This window comes from Bombina bombina, chromosome 1, assembly GCF_027579735.1.
Source record: "Bombina bombina isolate aBomBom1 chromosome 1, aBomBom1.pri, whole genome shotgun sequence".
Classification (NCBI taxonomy): Eukaryota; Metazoa; Chordata; class Amphibia; order Anura; family Bombinatoridae; genus Bombina; species Bombina bombina.
In genome coordinates, this window is record NC_069499.1 from 300,090,816 (window position 1) to 300,112,422 (window position 21,607).

General features: G+C 41.7%; 1 protein-coding gene across 2 annotated transcripts in view; it reads right to left on the reverse strand.

Moving 5' to 3' along the window:
* Positions 1-21,607, reverse strand: part of SEC22A (SEC22 homolog A, vesicle trafficking protein) — a 189,790-nt gene that overhangs the window by 12,835 nt on the left and 155,348 nt on the right. For both annotated transcript variants that reach the window (XM_053698069.1, XM_053698068.1), the window contains 2 exons: positions 11,430-11,548; positions 882-944 (listed from right to left, as the gene is read on the reverse strand). In XM_053698069.1, coding sequence (XP_053554044.1) covers positions 882-944; positions 11,430-11,548 — 182 coding nt within the window. The remainder of the gene's footprint in view (positions 1-881; positions 945-11,429; positions 11,549-21,607) is intronic.

Consider the following 21,607-nt stretch of genomic DNA (forward strand, 5'->3'; position numbering starts at 1 on the left):
ACTCCTGGAGGAAGCTGGATGTCTCAGTCTGTAAAAGTTACTGCGCAAAAAAGCGCTAAATTAGGCCCCTCCCACTCATAGTAACACAGTGGAAAGCCTCAGGAAACTGTTTCTAGGCAAATTTAAGCCAGCCATGTGGAAAAAAACTAGGCCCCAATAAAGTTTTATCACCAAAGTATATATAAAAACGTTTAAACATGCCAGCAAACGTTTTATATTGCAAATCTATAAGAGTATTACCTCAGAAAGTAAGCATGATACCAGTCGCTATTAAATCACTGTATTCAAGCTTACCTTACATAAATCTGGTATCAGCAGCATTTTCTAGCATTCACATCTTCTAGAAAAAAAATTAACTGCACATACCTCATAGCAGGATAACCTGCACGCCATTCCCCGCTGAAGTTACCTCTCTCTTCAGTCATGTGTGAGAACAGCAATGGATCTTAGTTACAACCTGCTAAGATCATAGAAATCACAGGCAGATTCTTCTTCTATTTTCTGCCTGGGACAAAATAGTACAACTCCGGTACCATTTAAAATAACAAACTTTTGACTGAAGTAAAAAAACCACTACGTTACACCACTTCTCTCTTACTACCTCCATGCTTGTTGAGAGTTGCAAGAGAATGACTGGGTATGGCAGTTAGGGGAGGAGCTATATAGCAGCTCTGCTGTGGGTGATCCTCTTGCAACTTCCTGTTGGAAAGGAGAATATCCCACAAGTAATGGATGATCCGTGGACTGGATACACCTTACAAGAGAAATATGGCTAAAAAAATTGATTCTCAGGCTACTGAAATCTAGAACCACCCGTCTCACGTAAAAAAAAACAACAAATTTATGTGAAAATGAAACAAGATATGGCCATTTAGCGTCACCTGGTAGATGCAAGCAGCAGTTCCAAGGAAGAAAGCGATGATGCAGCTGACATCGTCGTTATTCTGTAAGAAATAAAGTCAGATTTAGCAACCTTTGAGTTTGTACAGTGTAAGATATCTGTGTGTCTAATTCTGTAAATAATCATGTACAAGAAAATACAAAAAAACAGCAAGTAAAATAAGAAGTTATTCCTGCTAGGAGCAGACATGTGTCCACATATAAATCTAGGTACAGTTTGTAGCTGCGGCAAACCATCACAGAAAGGAATTTTTTAATCCGTCAGTGCACAGAATGTTTATTAGTAATTCATGGGACACTGGGAACAGTTTTAGTTCATGAATATGAAAGAACAGCAATTAAATGTGCTTTATTTCCGTTTCCAACATTGGCATTAACATTGGCATTAAAACAATAGTGACTTAAAGTGAATGTAAAACAATAGTGCATTAAAACAATAGTGACTTAAAGTGAATGTAAATTTTGATGCTAAAGTGCACGGTTTTTAAAACTTCGATTAAAAACAGGGGCACTTTAATTCATCAAAATTTTCATTTCACTCCTATTGTGAAAAAAACTTAACTTCCTCCACCCGTTTCAAAGCCTCTTCCTGGGTCTAAAATGAGGCATCTGGCTTCCTCCAATCACAGCAGTGAATCAGACACTGAATCCCCCAGGGGGGAAGCTGTGATTGGAGGATGACCTATCAATCATTTCTGACATCAGAAATGGCTTGTGAGATGAAGCTGGAGCTGCTGTGAAGTTTAAAAGGTAAGTTTTTTGTCACAACAGGAGTGAAATGTAAATTTTGATGAATTAAAGTGCCCCTGTTTTTAATCAAAGTTTTAAAAACCGGGCACTTTAGCATCAAAATTTACATTCACTTTAAATACAAGAAGAAAATACACAAGGTATAGGTAGTATACACAGAGATAATTGCTAAAAAGAGAATAGGTTGGCCTGGTTCATGAAAATGTAAAAGGAGGAAATAATCTATGTTGGTCCAGATACGTTTAGACCAAGCCAGTACTGATACAGTTTAAATAAAAGCTGTTTTTATTGAAACTATCAGGCAATGTGTCTTTGTGCACTATTTATACAAAATTATCTATTGGTGAAATGATAGGGATAATTTCCACAGTGGTATTGATTGACAGAGATAATAAGCCCCCACAAGCAGCGCAAGAATTAGTATCTGTTAGCTGCTCAAAAATGTAATACAAAAAATAAAAAGCAATTGAGTGCAACTTCCCTTCAATAGGGCTAGAAAGTACATTTCTAGAAATGGTCTCAGTAAGTTAACTATTTAGTGTTCTTCAAATTTCAGGAGAAAAATGTTTATAATGAATTCAAGTGAACTTAAACTGGCATTATATACTACTTGTTTTGTGTTAAAATTGTACTTTGTCCAAAGTTCCCTAGACAAGCCAAAAAAAAAAAAAACCCTGTAACTTTGTTTTTTAAAATGCTGCTGATTGTCTAAACCTATTCAAATGTCCTTTCAATAGTTGCTTTTACATCTACTGCACATTTTCACATATACACTAGGGGGCACTGTGGTATTTCTCAAGAAAGCTCATACAATCCACTGCAGTTTCATGTTTTCGGACAACCAAAAAATATTGATTAGAAAACTTAATTTCAACATAAAATATCCATAAGAATCAAGATTGTTGTTAGGTACAGGGAGAATGAAAGATAACTATATACAAATTACATGCATAAAACAAATTTTGCCCCATTAATTTCACTGTCATTTCTGAGCTTAAAACAATAAGTCTAAATGTACAAAAGACACATGCTAATGAAATGATCAGTAACCAGAGACAAAGCTGGTGCAGAATGCTGGCTAATGACCTTGGTAAGGCGGATTCCTGAGATTATGCACAGCACCCTGTGAGACTAATCAGCAAACCGCTAGAACCGTTAATCTTTGTGTTTAATTACTACATTAAAGGCCACCTGTCCACATAGTAACGTAATAGGTCATTCCGTGCATGTTCTCCTTGTAGGTGCTATCAATTATTTATATTCCTCTTTATCTGAACCATACTGGTAGCAGAGGATCTGTTTTGCCTCTAAAAGGAAATAACTTGCATTAGCACCTGACCAACCGCAGGAGCCAAGTAAAGATCTGGTATCGCTAACAGCCAATGGTTTAACCAAACTTGTCCATCCTAAGGTCCTGGGGCCTTACACAGTTATAGTCTTACAAGGCATCTAATCCCGACCTCCGAATACTGTTTTTTAAAGAAAGTGCCATCACTGATGCAATGTATATAATAAGCACAGGCACACAGATGATTATTAAAATTGCCCTCATCACACACACACCATCAGTTATATATCAGTTTTAAATATATCTGGAGTACACATTGATTACAACAATATTTACATTTTGTAACGAGCAAATCATAACTATATGTCTGCAAATGTTACTGTATATAAGAAGCACTGGAATATGGTACATCTATTTTTACACAATACAAATATATGGTATAACAGTTGGAGGTGTAAGAGTGAGACTAATATAAGAAAATAGTTAGAATTTTGTATTAAAACCTATCCCCTTATATAGTATTTATAATGTATGCAGTTAGTGAGAAGCACAAACTCATTCTTTTAACCCCTTAACGACCAAGGACGTACACCACACGTCCTCAAAAAAAATACAGTTAATGACCGAGGACGTGTGGCGTACGTCCTTGGTCTGGAAAGCAGCTGGAAGCGATCCTGCTCGCTTCCAGCTGCTTTCCGGTTATTGCAGTGATGCCTCGATATCGAGGCATCCTGCAATAACCCCCCTTGGCCATCCGATGCAGAGAGAGCCACTCTGTGGCCCTCTCTGCACCGGACATCGGTGGCCGGTATCATTGGTGGGTGGGAGCAAGTCTGGGAGGCGGGTGGGCGGCCATCGATGTGCCGAGTGGAGTGGAGGGGGGCGGGATCGGGGGCGCGCACGGGAGCGCGCGCGTGCACGGAGGGCGGCGGGCGCGTGCACGGGGTGGGAGCGGGAGGGAACCGCTACACTGCAGAAAAAAAGTTAAGAAACGGTAAAAAATATATATATATATTTAATAAAATAAATGATGATCTAAGGGTTCTGGAAGGGGTGGGGGGTTGGTCTGGGGGGGGGGAGCTACACTACAGAAAAGGGCAATAAAAAAGCCAATAAACATACTTTTTGTTACTAAACTGGGTACTGGCAGACAGCTGCCAGTACCCAAGATGGCGCTCATTAAGGCAGAGGGGGAGGGTTAGAAAGCTGTTTGGTGGGGGATCAGTGAGGTTGGGGGGCTCCTACACAGCAGCATATGTAAATATGCCAACAAAAAAAAAAAGACCAATATAGCTTTTATTTTAGTACTGGCAGAGTTTCTGCCAGTACATAAGATGGCGGGGACAATTGTGGGGTGGGGGAGGGAAGAGAGCTGTTTGGGAGGGATCAGGGGGTCTGATGTTTTAGGTGGGAGGCTAAGCTCTACACTAAAGCTAAAATTAACCCTGCAAGCTCCCTACAAGCTACATAATTAACCCCATCACTGCTAGCCATAATACACGTGTGATGCGCAGCGGCATTTGGCGGCCTTCTAATTACCACAAAGCAACACCAAAGCCATATATGTCTGCTATTTCTGAATAAAGGGGATCCCAGAGAAGCATTTACAACCATTTGTGCCATAATTGCATAAGCTGTTTGTAAATGATTTCAGTGAGAAACCTAAAATTGTGAAAAATGTAACGTTTTTTTTAATTTGATCGCATTTGGCGGTGAAATGGTGGCATTAAATATACCAAAATTGGTCTAGATCAATACTTGGGGTTGTCTACTACACTACACTAAAGCTAAAATTACCCCTAAAAGCTCCCTACATGCTCCCTAATTAACCCCTTCACTGCTGGGCATAATACACGTGTAGTGCGTAGTGGCATTTAGCAGCCTTCTAATTACCAAAAAGCAACGCCAAAGCCATATATGTCTGCTATTTCTGAACAAAAGGGATCCCAGAGAATAATTTACAATAATTTAAGCCATAATTGCACAAGCTGTTTGTAAATAATTTCAGTGAGAAACCAAAAGTTTGTGAAAAAATTAGTGAAAAAGTGAACAATTTTTTGTATTTAATCGCATTTGGCGGTGAAATGGTGGCATGAAATATACAAAAATGGGCCTAGATCAATACTTTGGGATGTCTACTAAAAAAAAATATATACATGTCAATGGATATTCAGAGATTCCTGAAAGATATTAGTGTTCTAATGTAACTAGCGCTAATTTTGAAAAATAATGGTTTGGAAATAGCAAAGTGCTACTTGTATTTATGGCCCTATAACTTACAAAAAAAGCAAAGAAGATGTAAACATTGGGTATTTCTAAACTCAGGACAAAATTTAGAAACTATTTAGCATGGGTGTTTTTTGGTGGTTGTAGATGTGTAACAGATTTTGGGGGTCAAAGTTATAAAAAGTGTGTTTTTTTTCCATTTTTTCCTCATATTTTATAAATTTTTTTATAGTAAATTATAAGATACTAGTACTAAAGCCCGTGTACACGGGCCATTTTTTTCAGAACAGCGGTCCCACCCCTTGCTCTCTCCCCCCTCTCTTTTGCTTTCTTTCCCCCCTCTCTTTTGCTTTCTCTCCCCCCTCTCCTTTGTTCTCTCTCTCCCCTCTTTTGCTCTCTCTCTCCCCTCTTTGGCTCTCTCCATCCTTTCTTTTGCTCTCTCTCCCCCCTCTTTTGTTCTCTCCCCCCTCTTTGGCTCTCCTCCCCCCTCTTTGGCTCCCCCCTCTTTGGCTCTCTCTCCTCTTTGGCTCTCTCTCTCCCCCCTCTTTGGCTCCCCCCCTTTGGCTCTCTCTCCCCCCCCCTTTGGCTCTCTCTCCCCCCTCTTTGGCTCTCTCTCTCCCCCCTCTTTGGCTCTCCCCTCCCCTTTGGCTCTCCCCCTCTTTGGCTCTCCCCCCCCCTCTTTTGCTCTCCCCTCCCCTCTTTGGCTCTCCCCTCCCCTTTGGCTCGCCCCCTCTTTGGCTCCCCCCCCCTCTTTTGCTCTCCCCTCTTTGGCTCTCTCCCCCCTCTTTTGTTCTCTCCCCCCTCTTTGGCGCTCTCCCCCCCTCTTTGGCTCTCTCCCCCCCTCTTTGGCTCTGCCCCCCCCCTCTTTGGCTCTCTCTCCCCCCTCTTTGTCTCTCCCCCCTCTTTTGTTCTCTCCCCCCTCTTTGGCTCTCCCCTCCCCTTTGGCTCTCCCCCTCTTTGGCTCTCCCCCCCCCCCTCTTTTGCTCTCCCCTCCCCTCTTTGGCTCTCCCCTCCCCTTTGGCTCTCCCCCCCCCTCTTTTGCTCTCCCCTCCCCTCTTTGGCTCTCTCCCCCCTCTTTTGTTCTCTCCCCCCTCTTTGGCGCTCTCCCCCCCTCTTTGGCTCTCTCCCCCCCTCTTTGGCTCTCCCCCCCCTCTTTGGCTCTGCCCCCCCTCTTTGGCTCTCTCTCCCCCCTCTTTGTCTCTCCCCCCCTCTTTTGTTCTCTCCCCCCTCTTTGGCGCTCTCCCCCCCTCTTTGGCTCTCTCCCCCCCTCTTTGGCTCTCCCCCCCCCTCTTTGGCTCTGCCCCCCCCTCTTTGGCTCTCTCTCTCCCCCCTCTTTGGCTCTCTCCCCTCTTTTGCTCTCCTCTTTGGCTCTCTTTCCTCTTTGGCTCTCTCTCTCCCCCCTCTTTGGCTCTCCCCCCCTTTAGCTCTCTCCCCCCCCTTTGGCTCTCTCCCCCCCCCCCTCTTTGGCTCTCTCTCCCCCCTCTTTGGCTCTCTCTCCCCCCTCTTTGGCTCTCTCTCCTTTTTGGCTCTTTTTCCTCTTTGGCTCTCTCTCTCCCCCCTCTTTGGCTCTCCCCCCCTTCTCTTTGGCTCTCTTCCCCCCCTTCTCTTTGGCTCTCTTCCCCCCCCCCTTCTCTTTGGCTCTCTCCCCCCCCCTTCTCTTTGGCTCTCTCCCCCCCCCCCCCCTTCTCTTTGGCTCTCTGCCCCCCCCTTCTCTTTGGCTCTCTCCCCCCCCTTCTCTTTGGCTCTCTGCCCCCCCCCTTCTCTTTGGCTCTCTGCCCCCCCCCTCTCTTTGGCTCTCTGCCCCCCCCCTTCTCTTTGGCTCTCTGCCCCCCTTCTCTTTGGCTCTCTGCCCCCCCCCTTCTCTTTGGCTCTCTGCCCCCCCCCTTCTCTTTGGCTCTCTGCCCCCCCCTTCTCTTTGGCTCTCTGCCCCCCCCTTCTCTTTGGCTCTCTGCCCCCCCCTTCTCTTTGGCTCTCTGCCCCCCCTTCTCTTTGGCACTCTGCCCCCCCTTCTCTTTGGCTCTCTGCCCCCCCCTTCTCTTTGGCTCTCTGCCCCCCCCCTTCTCTTTAGCTCTCTGCCCCCCCTTCTCTTTGGCTCTCTGCCCCCCCCTTCTCTTTGGCTCTCTGCCCCCCCCTTCTCTTTGGCTCTCTGCCCCCCCCCCTTCTCTTTGGCTCTCTGCCCCCCCCCTTCTCTTTGGCTCTCTGCCCCCCCTTCTCTTTGGCTCTCTGCCCCCCCCCTTCTCTTTGGCTCTCTGCCCCCCCCCCCTTCTCTTTGGCTCTCTGCCCCCCCTTTTCTTTGGCTCTCTGCCCCCCCCTTCTCTTTGGCTCTCTGCCCCCCCCCCCTTCTCTTTGGCTCTCTGCCCCCCCCCTTCTCTTTGGCTCTCTGCCCCCCCCCTTCTCTTTGGCTCTCTGCCCCCCCCTTCTCTTTGGCTCTCTGTCCCCCCCCCCCTTCTCTTTGGCTCTCTGCCCCCCCCTTCTCTTTGGCTCTCTCTCCCCCCCCCCCTCCTGCTCCCTCTCTGGCTCTGTCTTCGCGGGACCCCGCCGGGCCATGCCCCATTGCGGCAACACCCGCCCGGCCACGCCCCTCGCGACGCCCGGCCACGCCCCTCGCAACGCTCCCGTCGGCCACAAACAGCTGTGAGGTCTGGGGAGCGCGTTGCCGCTTCTCACGCAGCAGACCTCACAGCTGTTGAGTAGCTCGCGCTCCCTATCTCACAGCTGCTTGTATGCTGTGTACCTCGCGCTCCCTATCTCAAGGCCAAGTGTTTGTCTCTACTGCGCATGACGGCTTCAGACAAACACTTGGCCTTTTTTTAATATAGGATGATGAAAATAATGGTATTTTTAGAAAGTCCATTTAATGGCGAGAAAAACGGTATATAATATGTGTGGGTACAGTAAATGAGTAAGAGGAAAATTACAGCTAAACACAAACACCGCAGAAATGTAAAAATAGCCTTGGTCCCAAACGGACAAAAAATGGAAAAGTGCTGTGGTCATTAAGGGGTTAAAGGACATAAGTATTGTTAGTGGTGTGCAGACTGCCTTAGCTTTATTTTGTTATTAATTCAGATTATCAAAGAAGTGTTCTGCTGCTTAACCAATATATATATATTTATATTTGCATCTATATATATATATAGGGAACAGCATCGTGTGCATGTGAACAGTGTCACTTTCTTTGTTTAAAGGAATCTGACAGTTAGGTAATGCTCTGTGCAATCCAAACTTACTGCTGCCTTTAAAGTAATTGGTAGTGACAAAAGTTAGACACAGCAGTAAGTAGACATTTCACTACTTTAGGGAGTATATTTTCAGCCAAGTGAGGGAAATTTGTGTATTAAGGAGATTGGAGGGCAGAGAAAGAGTGAATGCAAAGATAAGGCTTATTGAAGAATGGGGTTATGAAGAAATGCCTGAATTAAGACTGAAGTGTGCTATTAAACATATTGAAGAGACAGGTTAACACTATGACAAATGTAGGAAATATACTGTATTACTAGGTAAGTTATACGACATAAGGACGGCAGAAGAACAGACACCCCGTTCTATGTAATGTAAACGCAGAGGGTGAGATATTGGAGTAAAACGTTACACAGATGCTGCATTGTGTGCAGCTAATGGTGACCATCTTTTTATTTTAACAGCGTTTAAGTCAACAGAGTGAGACTGGAAATGAAGGGCAAAGGTAAAAAAAGAAGAAACTTAAAACATAAAGTGTTTGGCAGAAATGTAACTGCTTATACAATACAATTAGAGGGTAGAGAGTAATAAGAGATGGAGAACTGATGTGGGGCTAGAATTTAAGTTTCTATCAGAGCCTATAGTGGAGTATCATAACAAGAAGCACAAACGGTAAGAGAGGTGGTCACAAAGAGATAAATAAATGGAAGAAAGAGAAATAAGGAGACTAGGTTATAGGTTTATACATATATATATATATATATATATATATATATATATATATATATACACATAACGTCAACCTTATGTTGAATTATTGGAATGCAAGGACACTTTTGGATTTATAAAAATAAAGCAACAACCCTTATCAGTAGACCTATAAATAAGCATTAAGGAGAGAACCTTCCTTTGAGCACACTCTTCTTTTTAAGACTCCTTAATGGAACTGTGAATTAATAGCCCCTGTGTAGTGTAAATTCATTATCAATCTTACTGTTTTGAGAACAAACCATATAAACGTCATGCATGAATTCAGCTTATATAATTAGATTTGTATTGATGTTTTGTAAAACAAATGTCTCTGTAAACAGATGCACACATCATAAATCAAAATAAAGAAGAAACAAAAAAAAACATACCCCGATACAAAACTGCAAGCAAATCAGATATTATAGGGAACTTTAACAGGCTAGATTGAAAAATGATGGTCTAAAAACAATAAATCATTTCCACAGATAAATCTCAATAACCTCCACCTGCTGTATATGAGTTACTGTAAAACAAGAATTTTGAGGGAACTGTGCTCCTACACAATGTATGAGAGAGAAACATAATTAGGCAAGTTCACTACTTATGTATAAGGTTTGTCTAGTCCATAAAGAAAACTAGGTATCTTGGTAAACACATGTTTAAAAACAACAATGGCAAACAGGACAAGTAAACCACTTGAGCTGCACCTTCAATTCTTGTACAAATAGAGAGACTGTTATTACATGGAAATATTTGAGAGCAGTAAAAAAAATGATGTTATCCTGGTAAGCCCTCAATTTAAATCAGAAATCTCTAAAGGGCGAATGATTCCGACAAAGTAATAAATGATGATACAAGATACATATTTTCCAAGTTGTAAATATACTTTATGTTACAGCGCTGTGTAATATGTTGGCACTTTATATATAAACAATAATAATAATATTCTCTATTCTGGAGCACATCAACTGCTAACACAGACATGTGATGACCATTTTAAATTTGGGTGAGACTATATGACGTTTGGAATTTTCTCTTTCAGTACTTTACAAGTGGGGGTGTAATTACTGAACAGACTTGGGCTATAATAGCTTATGATCGAATTACATTTGGGGAGTGGTTTATGCAGAAGAGCTTGCCTAAGAATAAAAGCAAAGTTTTCTCAAAAAGTGGAGGTTAAAAAAAGTGATGCCCATGTTCTTCAACTTTAGTACCACAGAACTGAACCAAGCATGAATTCAAACATGACATTTGTAAGAACACTTTAAGATAGTTTGTGTATCAACATTTTCACCAAATACATTTGGCTAAACATGTATGTTTTATATGAAAAATATAAAATATATTTGCAAATGTGTATCGACCAGCTGTGACATAGTGATGATGTGTGAGTTATGGAGGTGTGTGCACGATGTGCTGTTTTCCTGCTGCTGTCTGAGGTGAGCATTTAAGAGAAGTGTTTCAGTTGGGATGGAGATAGAGAGCAGTTTTGACTAGCAAGAAGCAGGTGAAGAAATCAGTAACAGCTAGAATGTACAGTAGTGAGTAAGAGACGGAGAGGGATCTGCTGCCTTGGTTAGAAGCGGGCGAAGAGTGAGAGGTTTCAGGCAGAAACAAGCATAGGATGTTATGTTTAACAAAATCAGGAGAGCGGAAGGAGGATATGTATTGCTCAGCAGAAGTCTACATTTTGCTCACTAAAGTGAATAAGGGACTTCCAACAAGGTTGTTACAGCCATATTGTATAGATGTTGCCACTGAAAAGATGCATAAGGTTAAGACAAATACATATAAATAAATGTTACATTTTTCAATTAAGAGTTCAGTGCATCTGATATGAATGTGTGTGTCATGTTTTATGATATATATTACTCTATAAATGTTTGGTATCAATAAATTCAGGATGCATGAATCACTGATATTCAAGTATTTTTTCTGTAATTGCATAAGAGAACTATATTTAAAAAAAATATTAAATAGTTTATTGTTTGTTGCAAAACCATTCCACTGATTTTCCACAATGGTTGGTGTTCCCCATCTAGGATTAGTTTTTATGTTAGTATTTCCTTAAGTGGAGTTTATCTTGTGTACCAAACATATCAGAGGTTAAGTACCTTAAGCTGTCTGTTGTATTTTATGAAATCGTTAAGCATTAAATCTGCTCAGATGCTTTTTTTGTGAGCTGTGTAGATTAGATATGCAAGTAAAACTGTACATATACAATACAGATTTACTCAGGTGGTACTAAAAAGTCTACCATTTAGGTCTTAACAGTTCCTTGAAGGATAATAATACATCTATACACCGACACGAAAATCCGTACAACAAGCCATACCTGTAGCAGACTTTCTATGGCATGAACTGCCCGGATTAAATTCAAACCCGCACACAGAACGTTAAGAAGAAAGGAGATTATCCCAGGCAAGGTTAATGGCTCCAACCTCTGTCCATGAGCTGTTAGAGAAAACAGAAAAATGAACAGCATATCATACACAAAATATGTACATTGGTGGAGACCCAGAAAATATATTAAAGGGACACTGAACCCAATTTTTTTCTTTTGTAATTCAAATAGAGCAAGAAATTTTAAGCAGCGTTCTAATTTAATCCTATTATAAAATATTCTTTATTCTCTTGGTATTTTTATTTGAAATGCAAGAATGTAAATTTAGATGCCGGCCCATTTTTGGTGAACCTGGGTTGTCCTTGCTGATTGGTGGATACATTCATCCACCAATAAAAAAGAGCTGTCCAGAGTCTGAACAAAAAAAAAAAAGCTTAGATGCCTTCTTTTTCAAATGAAGATAGCAAGAAAATGAAGAAAAATGGATAATAGGAGTAAATTAGAAAGTTGCTTAAAATTGCATGCTCTATCTGAATCATGAAAGAAAAAATTTGGGTTCAGTGTTCCTTTAAGTGTACAAAAACCAGCTACACAAATACATCAACTATATCATCAAAATTACAAAGCGTACATTCCTCACAGAAAACTGAGGCTTGCATAATAATCCGAATAACTACACAAAGCAGAATTGGTGTTTTCAATTTTAAAATATATTACAGTTCCAGCTTAAAAGCTTTAGAACGGGGAAATAATACAAGCACAATTTGGCTAGAGATATTAATAACACAGGCAGATGATACTTTCAGATCTCTCTTTTGCAAACCAACTTCAGAACCATGTACACATATAATACTCTAAACATAATGTTAAGCCCAAAACTTCCCATTATGCAAACCCTAATTAATTTATTTAAATATAGAAAGCATTGTTTTAAATTAACAAGAGACAATGTGTGAGCTTTCTGTACTTTTAATGGACAAAGGGGGAAAAAATTGATAGCATTTTATTGGAGACAAAACATTTAACCCCTTAACGACCAGTGCCATACTCTGTACGATGCTGGTTGTTAAGCACTATAGGACCAGCATTGTACCCTGTACAACACTGCAGTCCTTTGCCTCTCATTGTCGCAATCTCGCTAAAAGTAACGAGATTGAGCATTTTTTGCATGCCCCATGGTGGTGCGGAGGTACCAATGCAGAGAGGGACACTCTGTGGCCCTCTCTGCATCGGGCAGCGGTGGTGCCGATCGTTGGTGGTGTGGGAGGGTTAGGAGGGGGGCGGGAACGGCTGGGACCGATACGCTACAGAAAAATAAACAAACTCTGAAAGCGGCAGGGAGAGGGAGGGAGGGAGGGAGAGGAGGAATAGGTAGGTAGGAAATCATGGAAAACTGGGTACTGGCTGACATCGGCAAGTACCTAAGATGGTGTAAATGAGTTAGAGGGGGGGGGGGAGGGTTAGAGAGCTTTTTGGGAAGGATCAGGGAGGTGGGAAGGTAAGGGGGTAATCCTACACTGAACAAAATAATTATAATAAAAAAAGGTCTAATACTGCATACTGGCAGACTGTCTGCAAGTACTTAAGAAGGGCGTGACCAGTGGGGGGTGGGGGAGGGAAGAGAGCTGTTTGAGAGGGACCAGGTAGGAATCAGGGGGTGGGAAGTGTCAGGTGGGAGGCTAATCTCTACACTAAAGCTAAAATTAATCTTACAAACTACCCAATTGACAAATATACTGCTGGGAATAATAAAAGTGTTGTGTGAAGCTGCAATTAGCGGCCTTTTAATTACCAAAAGGCAATGGCAAAGCCATATATGTCTGCTATTTCTGAACAAAGGGGATCCCAGAGAAGCTTTTACAACAATTTGTGCCATAATTGCACAAGCTGTTTGTTAATAATTTCAGTGAGAAACCTAAAATGTGAAAAATGTATAGATTTTTTTTATTTGATCACATTTGGTGGTGAAATGGTTGCATGAAATATACCAAAATGGGCCTAAAACAAAATTTTGGGTTGACGACTAAAAAGAAATATATAATTTTGATAGGTAAATAAAAAAACAAGGCTCTATTTCTGTTTAAATGGAGTGATGACAAAAATGCTCTGGTCTTTTGGGGAAGTTTTAGGGAGCAATTTATCAAGCTGAGGCGGACGGGGGCGTACATACACGCCCCTGTCCACCGCAGCTCGCCTCTGGTGGGCTGAAATCACCTGGTGGAATTCAGCATTGCACACGAGTGCTATTTTGCGCTCACGTGCAATCCCGCCCCCTGCCCACGCACATCCAATCACGCGCGGGCAGGAGCTGTCAATCTCCCTGGTCGGACTAGACAGTGGAGATTTTATTTCGCCACTTTAGAGGTGGCAAAAGATTAGGGAAATACGGCGTGCAGGTTCTCTTGTGAGAACCTGCAGCCGTAGTGGGTCGAAAGGCTTGCGAAGCCTTTGATAAATCAACCCCTTAGTCTGAAATGTCCGGTCCTTAAGGGGATTAGAGACACTTAATTCTATAGGTTTAACTTCCAGAACTGTCACAGGCACCCTGATCCCTGATTATAATGTATATGTTGCCAAGCTCTCTCCCGGAAGGAGACACTCAGATACTGCTGATTCAGTACATCTTGGGTGTAGTGATTAAATGCAAGGACATACCAAGCTAAAATAGATAAAATATTGAGAGCAAGGTGCCAATAATTCAGGATAGCTTCTGGACTTGTATAATATTTCATATATTTTTTTAAAAGTTTACAAAGCACAATGACCGTACATATTAAAGGGACATGAAGCCCAATTTTTTTTTCTTTCATGATTCAGATAGAGCATTCAACAACTTTCCAATTTACTTCTGTCATCTAATTTGCTTAATTTTCTTGGTATCCTTTGTTAATGTCAATGACATGAGGCATATGTGTGCAGCCACAAATCAGCAGCTCCTGAGCCTACCTAAGTATTTTTTTCAACAAAGGAAAGCAAGTGAACGAAACAAATTATATAATAGAAATTGCTAAAAATCGCATGCTCTATCTGAATCATGAAAGAAAAAAAATTGAGTTTCATGTCCCTTTAAGAGAAAATCAATCTAAATCTTCTCTTCAAGGTATAGTACATCATGAGAACACCTTTCTGCTTCACAAGGAATCAAAGTTAAAAGATTTTTACTAGTGTAAAAATTAAAACATAATGTATGCTTACCAGATAAATTCCTTTCCTTCCGGATAGGGAGAGTCCATGCTTCATTCCTTACTGTTAGGAAGTACAACACCTGGCCACCCCAGCCAAAGGCTTAAATATCCCTCCCACTTCCTCATTACCCCAGTCATTCTGCCGAGGGAACAAGGAAAAGAAACATTAGGGTATAAATGGTGCCAGAAGAATAAAATAAATAATAGGGGACCGCCCATAGACAAAAAAAAAACGGGCAGGGCCGTGGACTCTCCCTATCCGGAAGGAAAGGAATTTATCTGGTAAGCATAAATGATCTTTTCCTTTCTAAGAAGGGGAGAGTCCACGGCTTCATTCTTTACTGTTGGGAAAACTATACCCAAGCTCCAGAGGACACTGAATGAATAACGGGAGGGAACAAAAAGGAAGATGTGGACCCTATTTGGAGGGCAAAACAGCCTGCAAAACCTTTCTCCCGAAAGCTGCTTCAGCCGTAGCAAAAACATCAAGCTTGTAAAATTTTGAAAAATTATGTATGGAGGACCAGGTAGCCGTCTTACAAATCTAAACCATAGAGGCCTTGTTCTTAAAGGCCCAAGAGGAAGCCACTTATCTAGTGGAATGAGCCGTTATCCTCATAAGCTAAGCGGATGACACTCCTTAACCAAAAAGATAGGGAAGTCGAAGTAGTCTTCTGCCCCTTACGCTTCCCCGAATAGACAACAAACAAAGAAGAAGATTGTCTAAACTCCTTAGTAGCCTGAAGATAGAACTTCCAGACGTGAACCACATCCAAATTGTGAAGTAAGCGTTCCTTCGATGAAGAAGGATTAGGACACAAGGAAGGAACCACAATCTCCTGATTGATGTTGTGATCTGACACAACCTTAGGAAGAAAACCTAATTTAGTACGTAAAACTGCCTTAGCTGCAATCAGATAAGAGAGCTCACACTGCAAAGCAGAGATCTCAGAAACGAGTGCAGAGACAATAGCCAATAAAAAGAGAACCTTTCAAGATAACAATTTAATGTCAACGGATCGCAGAGGCTCAAACGGAACCTGTTGCAAAACCCAAAGAACAAGATTTAGGCTCCAAGGAGGAGCCCCAGATCTAAACACAGGTCTGATCCTAATCAGAGCCTTAACAAAGGACTGCACGCCTGGAAGCTCAGCCAGTCTCTTGTGCAATAAAACCTACAGGGCCGAAATCTGTCCGCTCAGGGAACTAGCAGAAAGGTCCTTCTCCAGCCCATCCTGGAGAAAAGATAAGATCCTGACGACCTTAACTCTGTGCCAGGAAAAAACACGCTCTTCACACCAGCATCACCTTGTGGTAGATATGTCAAGTAACTGGTTTATGAGCTTGAATAAGAGTATCAATGACACTCTCAGAGAAACCTCTCATGGCGAAGACTAAGTGTTCAATCTCCCTGCAGTCAGCCTCAGAGAATTTAGATTTTGATGAACAAATAGTCCTTGTATCAGCAGGTCTCTGCAACAAGGTAACTTCCACAGAGGAGATGAGGACATCCCCACTAGATCCACGAACCACGTACTTCGCGGGCACGATGGAGCAATCAGGATTACTGATACCCGCTCCTGCTTGATGCGGGCCACCACTCAAGGAAGAAGTGGTAATGGAGGAAAAAGATATATGAGTTTGAACCTCCAGGGCACTGCTAGTGCATCTATTGAATCTGCTTGGGGATCCCTCGACCTCGATCCGTACCTGGGTCGCTTGGTATTGAGACGGGACTCCATGAGATCTATCTCCAGCGTCCCCCACTTGCTGCATATCTCTGCAAACACTTCGGGATGGAGAGACCATTCCCCTGGATGGAAGGATTGCCTGCTGAGAAAATCCGCCTCCCAGTTGTCCACACCCGGAATGTAGATCGCTGACAGCGAACAGCTGTGGGCCTCTGCCCACTCCAGAATCTGAGATACTTCGTTCATCGCCAAGGAACTTCTCGTTTCCCCCCTGATGGTTGATGTAAGCCACCGAGGTTATATTGTCTGATTGGAATCTGATAAACTGGGACTAACCCAGAAGTGACCAAGCCTTCAAGGCCTTGAAGATTGCCTGTAGTTCCAAAATATTGATCAGGAGGGAGGACTCCTTCTGAGTCCACAACCCCTGTGCCTTCTGGCACACCAAACAGCTCCCCTGTTGCACAGTTGTAAAGGTCTGAGATGGAACCTGGCAAAAGGAATGATGTCCATGCAGGACACTATGAGACCAATCACCTCCATACACTGAGTCACAGAGGGACTCAAGGAGGTCTGAAGGGCAAGACATGCTGTTAGCTTGCAACGTCTCTGGTCTGTTAGAAATATCCTCATGGATATGGAGTCTATTATAGTACCCAGGAATTCCACCCTGGTACTTGGGATAAGAGAACTCTTTTCCAAGTTTATCTTCCATCCATGTGATCGAAGAAGAGGGAGAAGGGACTCCGATAATTCGTCCACAAGACGAAAGGATGGTGCTTGCACCAGAATATCGTCCAAGTATGGGGCTACTGCAATACCCTGAGTTCAGGCAACTGCTAGAAGAGCCCTTAGAACCTTCGTAAAGATTCTTGGAGCAGTAGCTAGGCCAAATGGAAGGGCAATGAAGTGGAAGTGCTGGTCCAGGAATGCAAACGGGCGCAAGTTAAATAACCAAGCTTGTTAAATAAGTGGCTTGTTAATGCTCCCACCAGTTTGCGGTTTCAGATCAGAAATCTGTTTAAATATTAAAAGTTGCCCCCAAAATAAAGTGAACAGTTCTTTAAAATAAAAAATAAATATGATCATCTTTTAAAAAGAAAACAAAACAAAAAAAAAACAAAACGGCACAAAGCAGTTAGAAGGGGTTAAAGTCAGGGGATGTGGGGTGTTTGAAAAAAATTGGCACCTAAAGTGCCTTTACATGGAGGACTGTATTTTCACTATAAATATATATGTATATGCTTATTTACATATATATCTATGTGTTTATATGTGTATATACGCATATACATATATACAATGCCTTGCAAAAGTATTCACCCCCTTTGACTTTTTACCTATTTTGTTACATTACTGCCTTAAGTTCAATGTTTTATTAATCTGAATTTTATGTGATGGATCAGAACACAATAGTCTAAGTTGGTGAAGTGAAATGAGAATAATATATACATAAAACTATTTTTTAGAAATAGAAAACAGAAAATTGGCATGTGCGTATGTATTCACCCCCTTTGTTATGAAGCCCATATAAAGCTCTGGTGCAACCAATTACCTTCAGAAGTCACATAATTAGTGAAATGATGTCCACCTGTGTGCAATCTAAGGCCTAGATTTGGAGTTCGGCGGTAGCCGTCAAAACCAGCGTTAGAGGCTCCTAACGCTGGTTTTGGCCGCCCGCTGGTATTTGGAGTCAGTGATTAAAGGGCCTAACGCTCACTTTTCAGCCGCGACTTTTCCATACCGCAGATCCCCCTACGCCATTTGCGTATCCTATCTTTTCAATGGGATCTTTCTAACGCTGGTATTTAGAGTCGTTTCTGAAGTGAGCGTTAGAGCTCTAACGACAAAATTCCAGCCGCCTGAAAATAGCAGGAGTTAAGAGCTTTCTGGGCTAACGCCGGTTCATAAAGCTCTTAACTACTGTACCCTAAAGTACACTAACACCCATAAACTACCTATGTACCCCTAAACCGAGCTCCCCCCACATCGCCGCCACTCGATTAAAATTTTTAACCCCTAATCTGCCGACCGCCACCTACGTTATACTTATGTACCCCTAATCTGCTGCCCCTAACCCCGCTGACCCCTGTATTACATTTATTAACCCCTAACCTGCCCCCCACAACGTCGCCGCCAGCTACTTAAAATAATTAACCCCTAATCTTCCGACCGCAAAGCGCCGCCACCTACGTTATCCCTATGTACCCCTAATCTGCTACCCCTAACACCGCCGACCCCTATATTATATTTATTAACCCCTAATCTGCCCCCCTCAACGTCGCCGACACCTGCCTACACTTATTAACCCCTAATCTGCCGAGCGGACCTGAGCGCTACTATAATAAAGTTATTAACCCCTAACCCGCCTCACTAACCCTATCATAAATAGTATTAACCCCTAATCTGCCCTCCCTAACATCGCCAACACCTAACTTCAATTATTAACCCCTAATCTGACGACCGGAGCTCACCGCTATTCTAATAAATTGATTAACCCCTAAAGCTAAGTCTAACCCTAACACTAACACCCCCCTAACTTAAATATAATTTTAATCTAACGAAATTAATTAACTCTTATTAAATAAATGATTCCTATTTAAAGCTAAATACTTACCTGTAAAATAAATCCTAATATAGCTACAATATAAATTATAATTATATTATAGCTATTTTAGGATTAATATTTATTTTACAGGCAACTTGGTATTTATTTTAACTAGGTACAATAGCTATTAAATAGTTAAGAACTATTTAATAGTTACCTAGTTAAAATAATAACAAATTTACCTGTAAAATAAATCCTAACCTAAGATATAATTAAACCTAACACTACCCTATCGATAAATTAATTAAATAAACTACCTACAATTACCTACAATTAACCTAACACTACACTATCAATAAATTAATTAAACACAATTGCTACAAATAAATACAATTAAATAAACTAGCTAAAGTACAAAAAATAAAAAAGAACTAAGTTACAAAAAATAATAAAATATTTACAAACATAAGAAAAATATTACAACAATTTTAAACTAATTACACCTACTCTAAGCCCCCTAATAAAATAACAAAGCCCCCCAAAATAAAAAATTCCCTACCCTATTCTAAATTAAAAAAGTTACAAGCTCTTTTACCTTACCAGCCCTGAACAGGGCCCTTTGCGGGGCATGCCCCAAGGATTTCAGCTCTTTTGCCTGTAAAAAAAAACATACCATACCCCCCCCCAACATTACAACCCACCACCCACATACCCCTAATCTAACCCAAACCCCCCTTAAATAAACCTAACATTAAGCCCCTGAAGATCTTCCTACCTTGTCTTCACCATACCAGGTTCACCGATCCGTCCTGGCTCCAACATCTTCATCCAACCCAAGCGGGGGTTGGCGATCCATCATCCGGTGCTGAAGAGGTCCAGAAGAGGCTCCAAAGTCTTCCTCCTATCCGGCAAGAAGAGGACATCCGGACCGGCAAACATCTTCTCCAAGCGGCATCTTCAATCTTCTTCCATCCGGTGCGGAGCGGGTCCATCTTGAAGCAGGCGACGCGGATCCATCCTCTTCTTCCGTTGTCTCCCGACGAATGACGGTTCCTTTAAGGGACGTCATCCAAGATGGCGTCCCTCGAATTCCGATTGGCTGATAGGATTCTATCAGCCAATCGGAATTAAGGTAGGAATTTTCTGATTGGCTGATGGAATCAGCCAATCAGAATCAAGTTCAATCCGATTGGCTGATCCAATCAGCCAATCAGATTGAGCTCGCATTCTATTGGCTGATCGGAACAGCCAATAGAATGCGAGCTCAATCTGATTGGCTGATTGGATCAGCCAATCGGATTGAACTTGATTCTGATTGGCTGATTCCATCAGCCAATCAGAAAATTCCTACCTTAATTCCGATTGGCTGATAGAATCCTATCAGCCAATCGGAATTCGAGGGACGCCATCTTGGATGACGTCCCTTAAAGGAACCGTCATTCGTCGGGAGACAACGGAAGAAGAGGATGGATCCGCGTCGCCTGCTTCAAGATGGACCCGCTCCGCACCGGATGGAAGAAGATTGAAGATGCCGCTTGGAGAAGATGTTTGCCGGTCCGGATGTCCTCTTCTTGCCGGATAGGAGGAAGACTTTGGAGCCTCTTCTGGACCTCTTCAGCACCGGATGATGGATCGCCAACCCCCGCTTGGGTTGGATGAAGATGTTGGAGCCAGGACGGATCGGTGAACCTGGTATGGTGAAGACAAGGTAGGAAGATCTTCAGGGGCTTAGTGTTAGGTTTATTTAAGGGGGGTTTGGGTTAGATTAGGGGTATGTGGGTGGTGGGTTGTAATGTTGGGGGGGGGGTATTGTATGTTTTTTTTTACAGGCAAAAGAGCTGAAATCCTTGGGGCATGCCCCGCAAAGGGCCCTGTTCAGGGCTGGTAAGGTAAAAGAGCTTGTAACTTTTTTAATTTAGAATAGGGTAGGGAATTTTTTATTTTGGGGGGCTTTGTTATTTTATTAGGGGGCTTAGAGTAGGTGTAATTAGTTTAAAATTGTTGTAATATTTTTCTTATGTTTGTAAATATTTTATTATTTTTTGTAACTTAGTTCTTTTTTATTTTTTGTACTTTAGCTAGTTTATTTAATTGTATTTATTTGTAGCAATTGTGTTTAATTAATTTATTGATAGTGTAGTGTTAGGTTAATTGTAGGTAATTGTAGGTAGTTTATTTAATTAATTTATTGATAGGGTAGTGTTAGGTTTAATTATATCTTAGGTTAGGATTTATTTTACAGGTAAATTTGTTATTATTTTAACTAGGTAACTATTAAATAGTTCTTAACTATTTAATAGCTATTGTACCTAGTTAAAATAAATACCAAGTTGCCTGTAAAATAAATATTAATCCTAAAATAGCTATAATATAATTATAATTTATATTGTAGCTATATTAGGATTTATTTTACAGGTAAGTATTTAGCTTTAAATAGGAATCATTTATTTAATAAGAGTTAATTAATTTCGTTAGATTAAAATTATATTTAAGTTAGGGGGGTGTTAGTGTTAGGGTTAGACTTAGCTTTAGGGGTTAATCAATTTATTAGAATAGCGGTGAGCTCCGGTCGTCAGATTAGGGGTTAATAATTGAAGTTAGGTGTTGGCGATGTTAGGGAGGGCAGATTAGGGGTTAATACTATTTATGATAGGGTTAGTGAGGCGGGTTAGGGGTTAATAACTTTATTATAGTAGCGCTCAGGTCCGCTCGGCAGATTAGGGGTTAATAAGTGTAGGCAGGTGT